Raw genomic sequence first — 21,777 nt, forward strand, 5'->3', positions numbered from 1 at the left:
TGTATAGGAAATAAATCATAAGTACTTCCCCTCAAGCATCATTGTCTGGTATCAATGTTGAGTATTAGCGTTGCAGGAAGGTGCAACGAGGACTTGTCTTCCCAGTGCAATTTTAATTACGACTGTAGAGAACATTGTTGAGATATTGCTTACCCCCGTTTTTTTCTGTTTTTCTTTGCTGCCAAATTAATTTTTACACCACCACCAAATTCTTGGTAGGCTGTAATAGAAACATCCAAAAGACAGTTGCATTGTACAAACTGATGATTGGATAAACTGTAACAAGTAAAGTGTTTTGGCTCAGGCGACTCAGCAACACTACTGGTAAGTGAAAAGTTAATTTTCTTGGGACCAAATATGTGTTTAATTTGGACAAGTGCAGTTGTTGACCCCAAAAATTGCAACTGCATTATGTGCTACAATTCCTAACCTCAACCATTTAAGCTTTGTTTTGACTGGTGAAAATAGTACTGCAATTTAAAAAGGCTACTGATGCACAAGATGTACAGTTGAGATACACATATATTTTAGTTTAAGACCGTGAAAAAAATGAAAATACTTCCACCATAAAATGTGAGAGGTTTGCTCACATCATCCTCATAAAAACAAAATATATTATGCAACTTGATTTTCACATTATGATTCTAGATTTAGGCTTTAACCTCCACCTCATGATACAGTTTTCCTTTGGTATATGCGGACTAACATTTGAACAAATACATTCAAATGCAGTTCCCTTTAAAATAAATGGACACATTTCCATTTGAAGAGTCAAATCGGGCTACAGTCTTTCTTGATAAATGAAAGCCAATATATTTCTTTCATGCAGGATCTATAGATGCATGATCCTGCCCTGGCTGCAAATGGTACTCGTATTGATTACAGTAAGCGGGGGCTTTGCAAAGGTCATTGAAACCATTAAACAAAAAATGGGTCCTTGATGTATACTTATATGTTTATATGCAGCGGCCCAAAAGTCTGACACCATTTCTTTTTTGCCTGAATGGGGAAGCAGTCTCAGACTTTTGGACCCTTCAGCATTAAACATACTATATTGATATTATATAATAAGCACTTAACCTTTCTATGCTGAAGACATAAATAGACATGGCACTACGCATGCTGAAAAAATCTGACGAACAAAAGATAACTGAGTTACTAAGACTGCTTAGGGAGGAAAATAACCTCTAATGATGGTGTAAGTAAAACCACCAAGAGACCTAACATGAGTTGTGGATGATGCTGAGAAATATTTGAAAAACTGACAGAGGCACCTCTCACCTGGGGGAGATGTCACTCCAAGCAAATTAAAGAAATCATAGCAAGGTTAATTTCGCATTCAGTGCCAATGCTGGCTAAGTGCCGTTGCAGTAAGCAATTTCCCACATTGTGTAGGGGAGCTGTGAGTACACTTCCTTCAGGGCTGCAATACACAGATAGGGCAGGCATCGCTGAAGAATCCATTATAGCATAGAGCAGCATTTTCTACATCAATTTATCCTTTTAACTCCTGAAAATGGAGAACAACCCACGCTGCTACATTGTGCGCTGCTGCCTTCTGGCCCCAACTCAAGGTGTGGGCCAGAACTAGGGGTAAAATCACACTGTGCACAGGGTCTGTCTGAAAAACAGCCTGTTAGTCTGCCTTGATACATAACACCTACTCTGCTCCCTGGCTGTCAATCTAAGGCTGCTAAAATCCAGAGAGTGGAACTGGGCCAAAGGAGCCTTAAGTCATGTCTGATTGCATGTGCTGTCACCTCTGCGACCTGAACAATTACCTCACTGTTACTTTCTGTGCTGACATATTTAGCCACATGCAGTGTAGGCAGGGAAACAATTTCAGGTGATGGACCTGGCATGGTTGAGAGATTTATGTGACTGTGTGATTAGAAAAACAGCTTAAACAGGGCTGAGAGTGGGATACTTCATATGGCAAATGAGCATAATGAGTAATGAGAAAAACAAAGTAATTAGCATTACTAACCAAAAATATCTGATCAGCACCTTTACTTGTGTGAGTGCATAAAATGCATAAAACAATTTGTTGATCCCAATAAAAAACAGACCATATGCCAATCTGTAGAGATGTGATTGCTTTACCAATTACATGATTACAATGATAACTATAATATGTTGTACACATAAACAGTGTGAATATGTGTCCATACTGTATGTTTCAGTGGATTTGACTTAAAGATATGAAAAACGTTTTACTTAGAACTGGGGTCTCATTCAGGAAAACTTAGACACTACTAAAAACCTACTCCGCATTCATGAACACTACGTACACTCAGATTTGATCATAAGCAGTATGATCATGAATGCCAACCCACTGTAAATTGACAGTGCACTCCAGTTAAAGGAACAACAGAAGAAGCAAAGCAAAAATAGATTGACAAGAAACCAGATGCAAAAAACTAAACAAAACACAAACACAAAAATATACAAAAGCCACAGGAGGAGGAGGAGGCTCTTCAGAGTCACAGCTGTCTGCCACAGAGGGTTGCATTGCTGGCATCAACACCTGAGGTTGTACAGGCAGGCTACCTTCTTACAGATAAGCCAGCCGTCTCTCACAGCTCCATCCTCCAAAAGAGTGCCACCTGCACTATTGCACAGGATGAAGCTGTGGTGCATCCCACCAGGCCATCGAGCCACAACATTTAGCAACACACACTTAACACTGCATATCAGCTGCGCTTGCACGTGGAATGAAAGATTTTGCGATTAATATACAGTAAGAAGTCTTGGTCTGTGTGTGCAGTCAATGGCACTGATGACTTCTGGAAAGTCCCCGTGGCTAAAGACCCAAGCATGGAGAGCACCTGTAAAGGTGTGGGGGTGGCCTGGCTTCTTTTTGTTGACCTTGTCAGATTAGGCTCTAAAATTGGTCTCAATATCCATCTGATCCATAAATCCTCTCTCTTCAAATATTTCTAACCTTTTATCATCTTTTAAAATTAAGTGTTTCAAAGGGATCTGCGTATTTCGTATAACAGAGTGCCATACGAATTAAAATCATAATTTTCAATAGTGACAACTAAGCAATATTTATGTGCAGTCCTACGTTTAGGCACTATTAGCAGTCAGTAGCAGATATAGATTTTAGGTACGAAAAGATCAGAACTACTAACCTTTCGATGAATGTGGAAACGCACGTACATTTCTGTCGCTATCAGTTCACACACACTCACGTTTCATTAATAAGACCCACTGTATGTACAAAAACAAAACAAAAAAGCTGACTCCTTACAACAGCTCAATTGTGTTTGATGTTTAATGAACAGTCTTGGCTACCACTGTGCATGGAATTGAATCAATGTTGAGCTTGGCGAATACACGATTACACAGAATACAGAGAACACACAGCAAAATCTATGCGAACATAACAAATGAAACTGTACTGTCTGTTTTAAGAATGACTGGCAGCTAAGACACAAGTGATTTGCCAAACTCGTTGTAAATGAGTTACATGGATTTTCCACAGTAACTTTGTAAGCTGTTCAGTCTAACCTTGGACCATCCACCTTCATACCCGTTTGAAGGAACCACCATGGAGACATTTGACTGTCAGTACTAGGGTTGAGCATGTAATATATGCATCGATATTTCTCACTCTTGTCTTTTCAGTTGCTGTGTACATTTTGAAAAGATGTTTCGGTACAATGCAGAGCAAAGTTACAACAAAAATTTTAAAATATACGGTGTCTCCTACGTATGTTCAAAGTAGCCTGGAAGCCCAGGAACATGATGCAACAAATAGATCACAGTGAGGCAGGGAATATCTCGTATATATCTGCTAGTATAATGATAAGAGTAGTTTCAAATTTGAAATTTTGCAACAAACTACAATACTGTAAGCCAGTATGGCCACAGTACAGTATAGTACAATCATATAGTCTACTTTATACATACAAATCAGAGTAAAAGAATAGAGGTCTTACGCAATCAGAAAAATGGGATCTGCTTTACATTTATTTCAGTCCTTGAAACATCAAAACCATAGCACTATATTTTGTCTGAGTAAAGTACTTGCAGAATTCTCTGGTGTAACACAGCTCCATTGTATTCATCTGTTACGAAGGCTTTCATTCTCAACAGCGCTGAGAGTGCACACACATCTTTCACTGTTTCCCACAGGTTTAAAAGTGACTTGTGGTGTTAAGTGCCATGGTGTGTGACTGATGTGCATGCAGAGACTCATCTCATGCAGTTTAGAGGGGGACTATTAGTCAATTTGTTTCTGTAGCCACAATTCATTAAAACACCTCACATGTACAGTAGCTTCCGTCTGCTACTGCACCCAGGTAGACGCACAGAGCAGCTTCATGTCAACACTCAGTTACTGTGGGACATGCAACTTGAAGAGGTGTTGGAGTTGAGAGCTGGAGTGAATTTTTAGGGATAGGCTACACTAGAAGTTGCCTTGTTAAGCATGCTTTCAGATTCGTAGCTCTCGCCTGCTGCGCAACCCAAATGACAGGCACAGGGAGAGGGTTGATAAAAAAAGAAACAGAAATAGTGAAAACTTTTTTTCTGACAATATGCCCGACCAACAATGTGGTGGTACTTCTCCCATTGCTACCCATGTCCAGTTTGCTATCAGTGTCTCCTTGAGCGAGAAAGAGCAAGCAGAGCAAGGAGAAGCTGAGTGAATCAATGTGCTGCTCACACCTCACAATATATGAAGTAGGATTTTACCCATTTGAAAAGACTGAAAATCAATATTGGGTTGTCAATATTGATACTGTGGCAATGTTCTTATTTATTTCGTTCTTTATGCTATCCTTATCAGTTATAATCAGTAATTGATAAATCAACAATTAATGAAAACCGTTAGTCGCTGCCTCTAAAAGTTTGAAAATTTTATGTACAAATAAAGAAGAAGAAGGGGGGGGGGGCATGTTAAATGTTAGACAGAAGACCTGGAAAGAAATCATTTACCTGTCAACTGCCATTCAACATGTGAAGTGTACAGTAACAGTAACTTGATATCACATTTGAGTTACAAGAAAAACAAAAGCTCTTCTATTCATCGTGTTAGACACTCCAATAAAGCATGTGCTCATTGAGGACCTCTTTATTTAGCAATACTTAGCTCAGTAGCAGAATGGAGCTGTGTTAGACACGGCTCCTGCTGTTGGGATCTGAAATTCAAAATGCAGTGCCTAACTCTTTATCTTTCACCTCCCATCGTGTTTAAAGTATGCAAGTGTCAGGCCTTGAACTGCACATCAGCTCATTGCAAACTATGAGAAAAGGCACCCGGTGCTGAATGAGAGATCCCTGGTGAAGAGACTGCCAAAAACCTGCTTTGCAGCTCTTAAAGAGCTGCCAAATTCCAGTGCGACATGGCAGCCACAACTCAAGGTATGTAGCAGTGATATAAAATCAAGTTTAAATAATTCATTGCGTTCACACAGAAACCGGCTGAGCTGTTGTACTTGCTATTGCTGCTTAGTTCGGTACCGAGGCGGTTCTGTTGGATTCAGCTTCACTCCTTGAGAGCAGACGGGAAAGACTGTATAAAGAGTGAGTGAGTGAGTGAGTGAGTGAGTGAGTGAGTGAGTGAGTGAGTGAGTGAGTGAGTGAGTGAGTGAGTGAGTGAGTGATTGAGTGAGTGAGTGAGTGAGTGAGTGAGTGAGTGAGTGAGTGAGTGAGTGAGTGAGTGAGTGAGTGAGTGAGTGAGTGAGTGAGTGAGTGAGTGAGTGAGTGAGTATTATTAGGAATATGTGTCTGAAAATAAAATGATTCCAACTTTATGGGCAACCATGTATATATGAGGCATCTATACTATATTATATACTATATATTGTATCGTTTCGAGCTGGAGCCGAGTGTCCTCTTTTTTGGAAATCAAAATATGGTCACCCTACACAGAACGTACTTTAAAGATGTACATTGGATGCTTGGAAAGAAAGAAAAAATGCACCTCAGCTGAGTCCCATCACAGGAAACAATCAAATATCTATTCAAGTATTCTAGTCAGCCCTTTCAAAGGTCACACTTCTATCCCATGGATTCAAATCTCAATGGAAAAAGCTTATCAAGGCAATTCTGCCCAGCCATCCGCCCAACCTAACCAGACTGAAAAAGACTATGTTAGAGGCTATTTCACACCATCTCTATGACCTATGAAAGTAGTGGGGACCCATTGCACAGTCCTCCATGTGCAGGCAATAACCTGAAAGGCTGACATGTCATCAGAGCCACTGTAAGCTTTAGGAGTAAAGTAGGTGGGCATGTCAAGAGCTAAATTAATAATGACATTGTGGCTTCTGGGAGTGCTACCAACGTACTTTGTCTAATGGTGTTTCTCATTTAAATTCAGCTTTTACTTAAACATACGAGTTGGTTCAGAACATGTTTTCAGCCTGGGGGAGGAGCTACAGAGCTAAAATGAACCCAACTATGCAGTTTCCCATTTGCTGCTGGAACAGCTGGGGAGGATATTTGCTCAAGGGCACATCAACAGTGGTTGATAAGGATAGGGACAGCATGAAGCATTCACTTTTGCACAACCAGTTTTCACTTGATGAGTGGGTTTACCAGTTGTATGTTCCCTTATCATGCAATTGCCACAAACTCCTGAGAACTTAATTGTCAAGCACAGTTTTTATGGCTAATTAAACCCATTAATCTGCAGACCACAGGTCATTCTCTTAGCAGCATGTCAACAGAAATGATCTGCGTGTTACAAGTGCTTGCTTCAGTTTGCATCTTTCTAATTGAAGAATACGCATCGACTTTATATGCACACATATTGGGCCGAATTATCGTCTCAATAAACAGTTTACGGCCACACTTCACTGGAGGCACACAACATTTATTATTATCTGGCAGTTTGCTGGTTGGTGGGGGGAGGGGGGGTGCAAACAGAAAACAGTCGGAGTGGGAATAGGAACTTGACAGTCAGTCACGGCAATTTATCATTCTGTCAAACTTCACTGACGGCTGCAGCACAACTATCTAGGCCCTGTACAGACTTGGCATCAAAATGCATCTGGGGCAATCTAATCAAGTGGACAATTTTAAGTACATCAGTTTACACCTGGCATTTTAAGCATCTCCACATGCCTCAAATGACCCCTGTTGCCCAGGATGCATTTGTGTTCACGCTGCTAAAAGTGTGTCGGCGTGTGCAGCCCAGCCCATGTAAGAATGTGATCTGAGTGATCAGATATTATGTGTGTCTTTCAATTCCTTTTAGGTGGGTTACCATGGACTGTAAATAAAGATGGACGTGGCCTCCATGATGTGATCCATAGGTTTCGGAAGAATGGTAATGGAGCTCAGAGTGAGCTGCTACACCACCGCTATCTTGCCAGAACCCAACTCCACCAAACTCCAGCTGATCCAAAAATGGGCAAAGAGGAGCAACACTTGTGCATGATGGCTTGTGACAATTATACGCTCATCCACCTGTCACTCAAAGCAGCACACGCTCAGAACTTAATGCCTTAATGAAATTTAAATGATCGAGTTATGTAAAGATTCACCCCTGAACAGTTGTCATGAGGGAGGAAATCAGCTACAGACAACTTGGTTCACACCTGTCCACTTGTGACTGGATCACTTGAGACTGATGTTAATACCAGCTCTGAACAGGCCTTAAAATGTCAAGAACTCCCACCCCTTTCCCAAAATATCTGTGCTAGGCATGTGTATTGTGTTATGATGTTGTGTGGTTCATGATATTGAACAAGTTTGACTGAGAAATGTAACATATTCCATCCTGTTTTTAATACTGTAGTTTTTCATAAAGACTTTGTTGCATATTCAGATTATGCTGTATGAATGAATAACTGAGCAAGCTCTACACATTGCAGCCAAAGAAAATACATGCAAATAAAACACAAAGGAAGAAAACATTTTCACAACTTTGACATTTTGGCAGCATCTAGAATGAAAATGCTAGAAACAGATCACACAGAACCAAATTAAGAAACATAACACTCAGTCATTAACGAGTGGTCGATGTTTTCATCAGTTTTTGCTTCCCCCAGGAATTCTCATTAAATTGAACTTGAATTTTCCGTATTTGCATTCCTTTATGGCACGTATGTGCTCTGAAATTGCACCTTTATTGAAGAAACTAACTGACTGCAAAACAAAAAAACAAACTAATCTCGGTTGGACCAACATTCTCATTTAGCATTTTTGCTGCCAACAAACAAATGATAATATATATTCTCTAACCTATCCTTGCATCTTTAAAAATAATTAGGCTATATTTTATAAATGCCATCAGAGTTATGACATTTTTTGTACTTCCTGGACTTAATAAGCAGATGGTATTTCAGTTTCTTTGGTGTTCATGGCAGTCCACGTACTACAGTCCACAGTAGTTCATTGAAGATCTGCCTCTATTTGATGAGTCATTCATAACTGAGATAAATAATTTCCAGTTGCCTGTACATTAGTAGGGGCAGACTGCTCTGCATATCCAACACATTTAATGAAATTCCACTGATAGGTAATTAGCCTATTACAACCTTTCAGCTGTACATCGTCCTTTGGACAAATCGCCCTCACTACAATGACCGACTCAAAGATCCTACTGCAAATAGCGTCTTTTCTGATGTGCTGGGAGACAGTCTGTGATTACATTTAGTACCGGGCTCTTTCATTTGACCAGCATATCATTTCTTCTGTGGCATACTTCAAAGTGTGGACACTTCAAAGTAGAATGAGTGACTGCCATTCGGACTCTGAGGATGGCTCTTTTGATCATCTTCTGAAACTCCCCTAACGCAATCAGGGCAAGCACGCCAGAGAGGAGGATTTGACAGCCATAAGATAAATGCAGTCCTCCTCACAGCTATCAGATAAGAACAGCATGCTCTGATCCATTAATATGAAAATGAGGAAGGACTAGAAGTGGCTGGGTGGGGGCTGTGCAGCAACAGTTAAATGCTTTGGAATGAGTTTTCAAAGGGAGGATTCAGGATTCAAATCACTTAATGGCATATGCGTGGCAGGCAAGCAGCTATTTTAATAATGTATAATAATGACAATAAGCGTTTTCCTTGATAATGCATCTTAAATGACAGTTTACAAACTGCCAAACTAAACTGGAGTTCTAGTTGCGGTGATGAGGGGTGTGATATTAGAAATCCTCAATAGTCATCAACATGCTGATTTGGTGGCAAAATGTGTGACTGCAATACATTGATGGCTGTATTGATTAGAGTTCGTACTGTAATACTGTATGTCAGTTGAAGGATCTAAGTTTAAAAGAATACAAGTATGAAAATGAGAAGGAGAAACATCTTAGGAGGTATGTTTCATTTGTAGAAACTGAGACCACAACATGGTAGTGGTGTCACCTTTTCGGGTGAATGAATATGAATGTGCATTGTTGTAATGACAGGTACACACAGCCTCTAACAGCTCAATATGCAAATATGAGGCTGTTGTAGGTTGGTGGGTCACAGGGCCATTGTAGCAGAGATCTAATAATGCAAAGAATTTAATCTTCACTGACGCTGAATATGTCTTTATTGTAAGGTATACACTTAACACTTACGCATCTAAAATAATGTAATCATTTACTGTAAGTCTGGCAAATTGTCTGACATCCTGGCTACAGAACCACATATACCCACGTTGGTTCTGAAATATATACACTGACAACAATCTATCTGCAATTGGCCAGCATAAACGTCAAATAAATTTCTTCACATTCCTTTGAAAAAACATCTACAAACAATTAGCTTGTCAGTCTGGTTGTGTTCAGTCTGAATCTGCTTCAAGTTCATGTTTTAAGCTGGGAGCTCACACAACATGTACCTTTTCATTTGATTAAAGCACTACCTTTCATATTCTTTTTTTGAAAAATGTGTTGAATAATATTTATTTTCTTTTACAGCCAACAGTAGCATGCAGCTGAATGTGGTGTTCACTGAACCTGCAGGTCAGGACCTAATGTAGACATGTTTCATTATGTGGAATGGAGTCTATGGATCAACCTGAACTAAGTGAAACGCACACATCAATAGGTGTCAACACATAAGTAAAGCTCTTTGCTAACCAACAAGCAGCGACACACACTGCGTATAATTGTTTTCTTCACCCACTATTACTTCTACCTACAGTAATTTAGCCAACCCCAGACGAATCCATTTGAGCTGAGGTTTCCTGGGGATACTTGCAGTTTTAGGGATGTAAACAAGTAACTCCCCTATCTACTTTTTGCATCTCTCCAGCTATTTACAACTGAGAGGTGGGTTTAGGTCAGTGGGTGAAAACAGGTCCTCTTTTACAGCTGATAACAGAGGCACGATGAATTAGCCAGTGCTTCCAGCCTTAAGTACACAGAGCTATATGGCTGTATGCCATTTCAGGACCTCACTATGCACTTCGGTCTTACTCCCTCCATGATACTCTACTGTATGTTCACTTGAATTTATCATTACATCCACCACTACCCTTCCCCCTTGTCTCATGGATCAATCGCACAACATTCATTTCTCACTGCATCCCCTCCCCCCTTCCGTCTCTTTATCTGCAACATAACTACCAGCCAGGACTCTCTTCTCCTCGTTCTACCACCTATTGATCCCGTCCGTACCTCCTCATTTCCACTCGCAATTCATCCATTTGTCCGTTGATCTATTTATCTAGCCACCCATTCATTAGCATAGGTATGTGAGAGGTGAAGTGAACTCACCTAATGGGGTTATGTGTCTCCAGGAAATGGATGGCTCAGGTTTCCCACTGGCTGTACAGATGAGCGTCACATTGCTGCCCTCGTTTACCGTGATGTCGGATGAAATGTCTTGTATCTTGGGAGGAACTAGAAAGACAAAATAATAAAAAAAAAAAAAACATTTTAAAAAACAAGATAAGCATTTCAAATCTGCAACCTCCTGTTCATCCAGCAGTATCATCTGTACATTATATTACATTATAGACAAGGGAAGTTGATGGTGGATTATGTTTCATTTTTGAGTTACATGCTACAATTGTGTTACACCTAAATTCAGTTACACTGAAGCTGCTTTGGCCAGTGTGCAGTAAGAATGAGTACAGCAGGTTTACAGAAAATACAAGACTAGTTCAAAAACAAGTATAATCTTTTCCTTGCAGGCAAACACACATACAGTAGCTCCTTTATGGAAAGGTTCCCCCTGTAAGTCTCTAGATTTGTTACAGGTACAGTTTGTACTTTCCATAGAGGAGCTACATGTAAGTTAGCAAATCTAGCAACAGTGGTGCTGATGATGTAATAAAAACTGTCATGCTCATTTCTATTAAAAGAACAATGGTTGATGAGCAAACTCCAGCACATGGACGCCAAAGCATTTCATCTTCATATCATAAAATAAAAAGACAAATAACATAAAATAGACATAATACTGTTGTAGTGTGGATGCCAAGAACTGTACAATGGCATTTTCATTGACCCAAAACAAATCACTGGGCTAGCAATGGAGCTGGCACACTTATTACCACATCCTACCTCCACCCTGAATCAACTATGCTAAACCTGCTAACATGATAACTAATGTAGCCTACTTGTAAATATTATCCAGCCTGTATTGCCAGGCTGCATTCACTATCTAGTCAGTTCATGAAACATTTGTCAAACTTGAACACAGCTTCTTTTATTACATTCCACAGAAACCTTCATCCTGCCTAAATGTACATTCACACCAAAAGCTTCCAAAGAAAAAATACTTTTAAGCCGCTTTGGTCGCTCTTCACGTGACTGACGTCAAAGTTCGATCGCGCTGGTCATTTAAAGGACACCTCTATTCTGACTGGCTGCAGTCAAACCACGTCATAGCTAATTACCATAAAGTTAACTGAGACTCAACTTCTCGTCTGGTGATGCTTTGGAAGCTTTGGACGCTTTGGAAGCGCGGCTGACAGCAGTTGACGCTTTGGTCACTCAGGTCGCCGGGCTCTCATTGAAAATGAATGAATTCTGGCGTTTTTGAAGCTTTGGACACTTTTAGTGTGAACGCACAGTTAGGTCTACAAGTAAAATCAGCCACACAATGGCTTCTCTTCCTGAAATCCAGCACAAAACTTTGTAATCACTCAACCAGAAAAACTCATCAGAAACGAAGGTCATTTCACTAAAAAGACTCCCCCTTAAATCATTGTTAAATGAGCAATAAAAGACAAAATGAACTTCTTCATCTTCAGTCTCACCTAAATCACACAGCAAACAGAGTCTGTTCTCCTCAGGGATACCAGGAAACCTGCCTGTCACTACCACTAATGGTAATGTACCTGAACGTAATTGTACACGCAGAGATCTTTGACATTTGGTTCATTCTGCTCTAAACAAATTGCCTTCACTGTAATAGTTTTTCATTGGACGATATGCTTGTAATTCAGGTTTGCACCAAACATCAACCAACCAACTGTCCCTTTACATCAGGAACAATTTTCTGTGAGCATCATGAATATCACACAATTTGCTTTCAAAAGTAAAAGAATAAATCAATCATACAAAGTTAAGATTTCACCTCACAAAGCATGTGGTGTTCGAGCAAAATCCCCCACGGAAGATCTTTCTTGTCAGCTACTGTTGAGGCGTATTCATTGAGTCAAATAATCTCACATTTCTATCTGACATTTGGAGGTTCCTATCTCATTTCACTACTAATGGCAAGAATTGGTGTTAGTTTATGAACTTTCAAGAACAACTCAATTGCTCAGTAATGAACACTGCCAGAGGCAAAATATGAAACAGGACACACACAGGAGAACGCAGGAGATCAAAATAAAACCGAAATACGTATTGCTTGGTATTTGCTTGCTTTAACCCTTGCACTGTTGAGTCTGTGGGCTCTAGTTTCAAGTCTGTGGGCTCTAGTTTTGTGTGGGTAGAGTGGGTTTCACCAATCAAATGAGCTCCTCTCCTCACCTTTAAATGCGTTGCAGGTGAGTCGCACTGCAATTCTTTCATTTTATATTTTGACAAGGACGAGGGAGACAGCGACGCCAGACGGCCAAACATTTTGCAGGAGGAAACTGATGTTTTGGTCCGGGAGGTCCAATCTCGCAGTGACCGAATATATGGTAACGCGAACACTCGAACAGATCTCCATGGGCTGAGCAGAAGTAGTGTGGGAGGAGGTAATATCATTAATCAGGTTTGCCCTGATGCACTTAGAACCGCTGCCCAGTGTGAGAAAAAACAAACAGAAAACACACCCTTTTCCCACTAATAAAGACGTTCATATTTAGTAACCTATATTTAAACCCTGTGGAAAAAAGATGAGTAGTGTGCACAGACCACAGCATAAACTAATACCGTGTGTAACGGTGATGAAATCAGAAGCAGCTGTGCGTAAAGGACGCATCGCCAAGCTCTGTGGCCGGCCCCTTGTCGGCAAGCGTCCCTCTCTTTTTCTCTTTTCCTTTGAATTGTTTGAGATGAGAGATGCTGATTATATATATTCACTCTCTGATGCCGAGGCTATTTGTGGTTGGCTGAGAGAGATGTGAACTTGTTAGTTAGCATCACGTTTTAATCTGTGTTAATTCAGTCAGGTTGAGTTTCCATTATGCGTGCCAACAGCCTTTGATCTGACATCAGATGTGATGGGATAATCGATATAGATATACATTTATGTGCTGACTCCATTAGTTGCATTAAATAGTGGTTGTTGTGATTATTTATTGCATTTAAATGTGCCTGAAACTGTGAAGAACTGCCTGCGAGGTTTTGATGAGTGCGCACTGTGCTCCGGTCAACTTTCAGCGCCACCACACCCATCTCGGTGCAGCTCGATCTACCAAACTGCCAAACTGACCGTGGACAGCGTTGCGCTGCACCAAACTTGCACTGTGCCACAAAACTAGAGCCCTGTGTGCTTAGACACATAATGACATGATAAACTAATCTCTTTTAAAATACTGAAGTTAGTGATCATTTTACACACAATTAAATATATTGTGAATAATGATGTAATTAAGCTGTTGATGACAACTATGTTTAAAATTTCCCAACAGAAGAGGGCACAATGAGTTAGTCCCACCCACAAATGATTAGCTCAGTTGTTTCTCAAAGAGCAATTCATAGGAACAAACCAGATCTTTCTTAATCACTCAATAATTGAGACGTGGAAGTGATTCATAGGTCTGGAGTCAGACTATTCTTATTGTGCACTTGAGGCTGTGCATCACAAATCCAGAAAGTCCCTATAAAGCACATTTTTTGAAAGGGAAAAGTGAAGTTAGTTTTTTGTTGAGGGCAGCTCATCAACAGTCCCTGCTGGACATCACTTACAACCATAATTGGCAAGTTTCTGGGCACTTAAATCCTCTCGGTGCTTTGATGTTAAAAGCTTCGGTATTTAGGGGTGCTGAAAACACACACATGCAGGCACACAAAGGCATTTTCACACATTCAAATAGGCACACATGCACGCACATGTGCGTACATACACACACATACAGAGGCACTATTTTAATCTGCAAGATTTGAATCTCTAAGGGAGCTTTTCTGCAGTGGACTGTTCTGTATAGTAATGGCTTCTCAGTTGTCTGGGGCTTCCAACTATTCTACCCTCTGATCCCTCCTGATGCCTGCTAAAAAATGAACAAAAGAAAAGTTGATTCAACAATTTCCCGAGTTCCTCTTTAGACCCACCCCAACACTTTTTGGAGTCACGTGGTTTCTCTTGTCATTGAGCACTGCCCAGCTAAGCTGCAGACACCCTTACTTGCTTTGACCAACCATTCAGAGAATGCTGCTCAGAGAATCCCCTATTTATAAGCACTTTTTGCTTCTTTGGGGTTCCCTTTAATGTACATCTGTTGTAACATATTTTTTCTTTCTTAAAGCAGAAGTAAGCGGAATGTTTGTGTTAATATAAGTCTTAAATAGTTATATCTTCCGACGGCAATCACTTATGTAGAGTGTTTGGTCCGAAACACGGGTCTGTCAGTCACTCTGCTCTGCTGTAAGCCGAGGAGAAAACTTTCCTCGTATCCTACAACCTTTATCCAATGAGGAGAGAGAACGGCATAAAGGGGCGGTCCTCTCTGTGTGTGCAGCCAAGGGATGCGCGTGAATGTGGTGACGTAGGGACGAGGTCCCGAGGACCAATAGATCCATGACGAGGGTGGGGACTGCTAACTCCATCGGCTGACAAGAAGTTAGCCAAAACCACCGGATCGCTTACTTCTGCTTTAAGTACATAAATAAAATATCAGAATTTGTATCTGAATCTGAAACATGCTGCGTTACATGTAATATCTACAATATGTTTAGCACTGAGTAAGGCGATAATAAAACTTTAGGCCCGAATTTAAAGAGAGAGAGCAAGAGCGAGCGAGCAAGAGAGAGAGAGAGAGAGACAGAGACAGAGAGAGAGAGGTGTGCCAGTGCTCCAGCACTCCCTGTGATATTTGTATCAAAAATAGGCTCACCTATATTATAAGAAAACAAAGACATTCCCTGTAAAATCAGATGTCAGATGTTCCCTGTAAAATCAGATGCATAACTACATTTTGTGACGATTTGACGACGAGGTTGATAGTTGAATCAGACCTTTCCGAATCGAATCACTGAATAGTCAACCAATCGGGGTCATCCCTGGTCATTTCAGAGGACATAGCTTATAGTCAAAAACTTGATTCAACATTAAACACATTCATAGTCACATACCTGTACACTCTGTGGCTTAAAAGAAAAAAAAAACTTCCATGATTGACAAACGGTACAACCCCAGTATGTAATGCTCATGAAAACACTCTCAGCACAGAAGTTTTCTACTTTCTGGGGGGATTGGCATCATTTTTGATCAACAGATCTGGATCTAAATGAGATGAAAGTGGAGGACCTTCAGTGGGAGAAGACCAGAGGCAATGTTGAATCTAGGTTATTGCTTGTCAGGATCCTGTGTTTACTTGCTGTAGGACCCCACTGTTGACACATCTCCTCAGTGTCTGATAGCACAAAATTGAAAATGTTGGGGTTGTCTACTGATCCTATCTCTCCTTGGCAGGGACTGAGAGGTTTTCAAAGGTTCGCATGAAGAGGCTTCAGTTTTTCAGCTCAGAGCTAGGGCTCAGTTGCTATACTGTATAACACTGTTTGCTCCAGTTGAGAATAACAACCAACTCCGGGAAACAGAATAAAACATCAATGCATAACAGGCAAACTTTAAACAATAAAATATAAACTTATCATGCATGCAACTGGGACTTCATCGCAGAACTGAAAGACAATTTATACACCACACAGAGCCAGGCTTTTGTTCCATGGCGTTAAAAGCTATTTTGGTTGAGCACCATTGACTGTAACTACCTGAGGCTATTCAGCTCGAGTGTGGTGAACCTTTGGCATTTAGGGTGCATTTCGTTGTTAGCTTATGGTTTTCTTTGTAATTATTTGTAGTATTTTGAGTTCACTATGGCAAATTCTTTAGTCCTCAACTCAGAAAAACTGCTTTAGGTTAAAAGTTTGATTCTGAATATATGCTTTGTGATGCAACATTTGACAAGTTTCTCTTTTGATTGTGAATAATCTATCATGCACAATGTGTAGCGGAGACTTCAAATACCATGAGAAGTGGCATCATTGTGTTGTAATAGCACATAAATGGTTAAAAGTGTTTACTTAATTAACACCTGAGAGAGCAGATCAAGTGGCCCACTCAGGTACAGACCAGCCAATCAGCAGACTATATGCAGGTCTTGGTTTCACTGAATGCTTAAATTGGCAGATGCACAGCAGGACGTCATGTGCTAATAGTAGCTACTGTATTTCAGACAGTTGATAGCCAATACTCTAAAAAATAAAATCTTTCAAGAGATGCAGTGATTTCATTCACTCAGCGGTTAGTAAAAAGAAGTCTACTTGGTGTCGATAAAAATGTGATTTATCTGAAAACGCAGAGTCAGAAGAGTCTGATAGTCATTATGCTAACTTAGACAATGGAAATTGCAATAGCCTTGCACTAACATCATTAGCTGCTGTGGCTGGAGAAAACTTGGTCAGCAAATCATAATTTGTTTGTGACATATTTGAGTTTTGTGGATGTTTTTTTTCCAATATAGGCCTATTACCATCATTAGATCCTAGACAGGGCATTCCTATTACAGGAGAGCCAACCGGGAGCACAAGCAAAATTACAAAGCAATGTGTTGCTGTGCAAGGCAATGCCAGCAAGCAGAATTAGCAAGTAGTACTGTATATGGTAGGTGCATTTATAAGTAATACGTTAATTCTGCATTTGAAAATGTATTGTGTGCTGTTTTTTAGCAACACATCCTCAGGTGCTCCTGGCTATGACAACGTCAGACTACCTACCTACCAACCTTCACTAACTGTGTAAATAAAATTATGTGGATGTGTTGCCTGTCCAAAGGTCAAGGTTTGGGTCAAGGCTTGTTGACAGCGTCCACTGAAAAACAGAGATTATATTTAACTGAATGGTGAACCCACCCACTGGTCGTTAAAGATTAACACAAATTGCGTAGGTTACAGTGCTGAGACATTATGAGCCTTGTTGCTCAGTCGGCCAAAGGATGGACACTTGACATTGAGGACTGAAGGGGATTTCCATTTAGCAAATAGAGACTCAAACCTATTTGAAATTCTATTCCTGCCAATGAGAAAATCAAGTTACCAAGTGGCAGCAGAAGTTTAAGTGTTTAGTTTAACTTGACGTTCCAGTGTTGGCTCTTGATGGTGAAATGGCTGACCAGGCCACATCTGACTGAATGATAATAGCTGATATCATATTGTAATGTTAACACAGCAAAACGAACACAAGCTAAACCTGGCACTTGACAACACTGAAGCTGTTTCACACCAGTCTGACACACAAAAGCATATATAAAACATACATAATTACAACATTCAGCTCTTGGTCACACTTGATATGGTGACAATTTTCTGCATTTTTGTTGTTTGTTTGAATTTCACACTGAAATAGAAAAAAGAAGGAAAAAAAACATCTGGATTTGATGAAAGTCTATGGGTAGTGTCAGCGATGACAATATTCCTCCGAGTTAAAATGATGCTTTAGGTATTTTGGGAAGTGTATCTGAATGTCAGTGGCAGTTAAAGGCTGTTGCGGAAATGTTAACACCACAAAGAAGGTAATGTAGTACTCTAACCAAAACTGCGAAGGGTTTGGCAGTGTGCCTCGGGTACACATTTTCATGTGATTTTTGTTTCGACCTGATTTCTAGTATGAGACAAGATTATGCTGAATATAGGTGCTAAATGATTGCTGTTAAAGGCAGTCAACTTTTACCACAATCTTCTTTGCAGTAGCAACACGCTGTCAGACTGACACACGGGGAAAAAATGATATAAGCACAAAAGAGACAAAATGACAGACGTGTTCAAAAACATTCATAAAATTGCCTCTTAGTCCAGGGAATCTGCATGGTTCAGTTAAAGGGATGAGATACAACAACTTGTACTTTAGAGGAAGACTGTACTTATGTATAGGGTGCATATTATTCCTCCTGCGGATGTTTGTCCCTGCTGAGAATAGCCTTTTAGAAGTTGTTGTGATAATCCCCCGCTGGTGAAATTCTTGGTTACCACGCTACCTTGAAAGCCTGCGAAGTCCATTACTATTATGTTTTTCTACGGTGCTTCACTCTGAGTGCTCCATATTATCCACCTCCTCCATCTCCTCGTACATCAGAGACAGCCGTGACTGTTCTGGCACTTCAGTATCAGAACACCGTAACCCTTCCCTCGGTACCGACACACACCGCTTGTTGTTTTCTTTACGTGCTAATTCATTAACGATGCCGTGATTGTCATGTTTGCCCATTCCTCTCTAATTTCCCCTTCTCCAGCCCTGCGGGAGGTGCGGAGAGTGAGCTGCCACAGCTGATCTGGGCGGTGTCATCTCCCTCCTGGCAGATACCTCGGGTGAATAAATAAGCCTCTAATGACGCCACCTTGAATTACGAAAATGCTTACAGCTGCACTATTAAAATGCAGGGTTTTTTTCTGGAGGTGCAAAGAGGAAAGCACACAACTGGGCTCTTCTGTGAATTCTAACAGGCCGAGATGACGAGATGACTTCTACCAAACTGCAGGACCCCATTACTGGCTAAACCTACTGCCATCCAGCTTTCCAATTAGAGCACACAAGGGAAGACTGGACACTTGTTGTAATGGATCGGGGTCGGGGAGGGACGAGAGGAAGGGAGAAATTCCTCCCCCACTTTTTGAAATGTAAATCCGGCTTGATCATCATTATCGTCGTCCTCACCATCTACACGGTGCAGAAAAGGATGATGGAGCTGTAATTGCCCTAAACATGATTTCCTGTCCAAACACAATACGAGGTAATGGTCTTGTTACATTGCAGATGTTTACTGATCTGAGGATAGATTGCCGTTAATCAATGGCACGCAGCACTTGGAAATTGGATTAGGGGCAGATTTGAGTTTTACTTTTAATCTTGGCTGGAAACCGTGAAAAAAATCCCAAGGAGGTATTTGAATAGGTTCTTGCAATTCTAAAATTATCCACTCCAAAGCTTACCCCAAATCGCAGGTTGTTAGAGATGATATTGATACAGACAGATTATGATACACCTGAAAAGTATACCTGCGTTTGGAAGGCCTTATATAAATCTCAGTAATGAGAGTGTTCCCACACAGCTACAGTATTACTAAAGGTTTTCAATTCCCTTTCCTCACTGCAGGCGGCAAAAAAGAACCAACTTCCAGTCCGTTAATTAGGTGTCAGACACAGAAACTAAACATAAACAGTGACAGATTATATTACTCAAAGGGATTACCTCCATTTGCGGTGTCAGAAAGCAGGCACAGATAATTTGTAGCGCTTAACTCAGGAAAAAGTTCATCCGAGCAGAAAGAAAAATCTGTCATTATTGGCAAGTTTCTTTTTTCACTTCTCGCTCATGACAAAGACGCATAACTTTAGTGGCTGTATCCAATTTAGCAATTTGCATTTTTTACTGTAAAGATAACTGACTTTGTCTGTCGCACTAATATTTCAGCGCCCTCAGGCTAAGTAAGTTACTTTTTAATGTGCTACAAAAAATCTCAAAAAATCTATGTAACAATAGAGGGAAAAGGTTGACTTTTTGGAAATGAACTATGTTTCAGAAACACTGACAGCTTGGTGTACTGTGTGTTTGTCTCAGTGTGTGCACATGCATGCTCATGTGCTTTGCAGTACCAGCCCATAAACTCACAAAGTCACTTTAGCTTTACCCTCAATATCACCTGCTGCTCTCTCATAGTTATTAAACAGATCAATCTCAATCATTTTCAACAGAAAAACAGACACAACCATACGCCAATAATAAAAAGCAATAAAAAAGTTCAGGAAAAAATAGATGTTTTCTTTTTCTTTCCATTTATTTGAGCCCAGCAGCAATAGAGGAGGTGGACTAAGTGCTGAAATGGCAGGGGCGAGACATAAAACCTCATCAGCTCTTATTACTTGTCTGTTTTTGGCATCTCCTCATATTCTAAGATCTCCTTGTGGCTACGATGTTGGGTAGGTTAATAAAGAATTGAGATGTGAAGAGTTGGAGCAGACACCAAGCGGCTAAAGATGTGAATAGATTCCCAGCAAGTGTGCATTAGCTGATGAACATTATTCCATAATGGTATCATTATGTATGATGAATCTAGTGATTTACCCTATTAATGTAGTGCAGGAATTTGCCTCAGGGTCCAGTGAGTGTGTGGGAATCATACAGTATGATGATATACCTACTGCATGTCATCTGCTACACAAGCTTATAATGCAACAGATCAGAGATGGTTGTTTTCCGAGATAAAAACCTGTCAAATGAGCTGTAATACAAGTGCAAATTGTTGTTTTTAACATGGGATTCCCCTGTAGTGCCTGTTTTGTGTAGGTGTGACCTAGTTATTTTTGTTGCTGTGTCTCAATGAGCAACTACACCTCACTGGATCACTGTAAACGCACCTGGCATGGATTCCTACAGTGCAATCTGTGCTCTCATTACTTCATCTGTAACCCAGAAGTTATATTCTTCTCTCCATTCATTTCAGTGGCCCGGTTTTTCTTCAAGGCAGCATTTCTGGCTGTGAATGAAACCAAAATGACCCCAATACTGTACAATAATGTACTGGTTAGGTGATGATGGCCTTGGACACGGAGAAAAACACTGCACAGTTTTACCTTGAACCTCTAAAATGTCTGTGAAATGTACCAATGTTTCCAAAAGAACATATGTGAAAGAGTTTTTCTCACGAGCAAGCTCTCGGTAAAACATCTTATACCGTCAGAAAATGGTATAAAAATTCTGAAAATTCTGAACATACAATACAGTAACATCAGTGCTGTGTGTGGCCTTCATCTGTTATCAGGCTGATAAACAATAAAAACATTGACATGCTGGAGACAAGCTCTGCTTGTTGTAGAATTCTACAGAAAACTAGGGATAAAAATTTTGTTGAACTTGTCATTAAGCATTAGTTTATGATAATACTCCTGTCATGACCTAATGGTGCAAAAATAACATGCTTCCGAAAATGTCACAAGCGATATATATGATGAGTAACTGCCAATGAGGTTAACGATGCAGAAAGCGTGATTATGGAGCGCTTGTTACCAATTTCATGCACTTCTGGGGAATTCATGAATTAAGGGAAATCAATTGATGAAAATGAACTTTTCGAAATACCTTGTGAGAGGCAATTAATCTTCAATGGGAGAGCTGCACTGGGCATGTAATTCAAAGATAAGCTATCACCCACTTATTGAAACAGTTTTTAATTTATTCATGCTAATCAGTGTCTTTCAGCCGCAGCATCTTGCTTATG

General features: G+C 40.3%; 1 protein-coding gene across 4 annotated transcripts in view; it reads right to left on the reverse strand.

Annotated features, from left to right (window-relative positions):
- negr1 (neuronal growth regulator 1) overlaps positions 1 to 21,777 on the reverse strand; it is a 134,790-nt gene that overhangs the window by 58,535 nt on the left and 54,478 nt on the right. For all 4 annotated transcript variants that reach the window (XR_014595354.1, XM_083970753.1, XM_083970755.1 and 1 more), the window contains exon 3: positions 10,676 to 10,801. Coding sequence is in view for 3 of the 4 variants with exons in the window: in XM_083970753.1 (XP_083826879.1) it covers positions 10,676 to 10,801 (126 nt within the window). In the remaining variant the exon portion in view is untranslated. The remainder of the gene's footprint in view (positions 1 to 10,675; positions 10,802 to 21,777) is intronic.

This window comes from Trachurus trachurus (assembly GCF_905171665.1).
Source record: "Trachurus trachurus genome assembly, chromosome: 4".
Classification (NCBI taxonomy): Eukaryota; Metazoa; Chordata; class Actinopteri; order Carangiformes; family Carangidae; genus Trachurus; species Trachurus trachurus.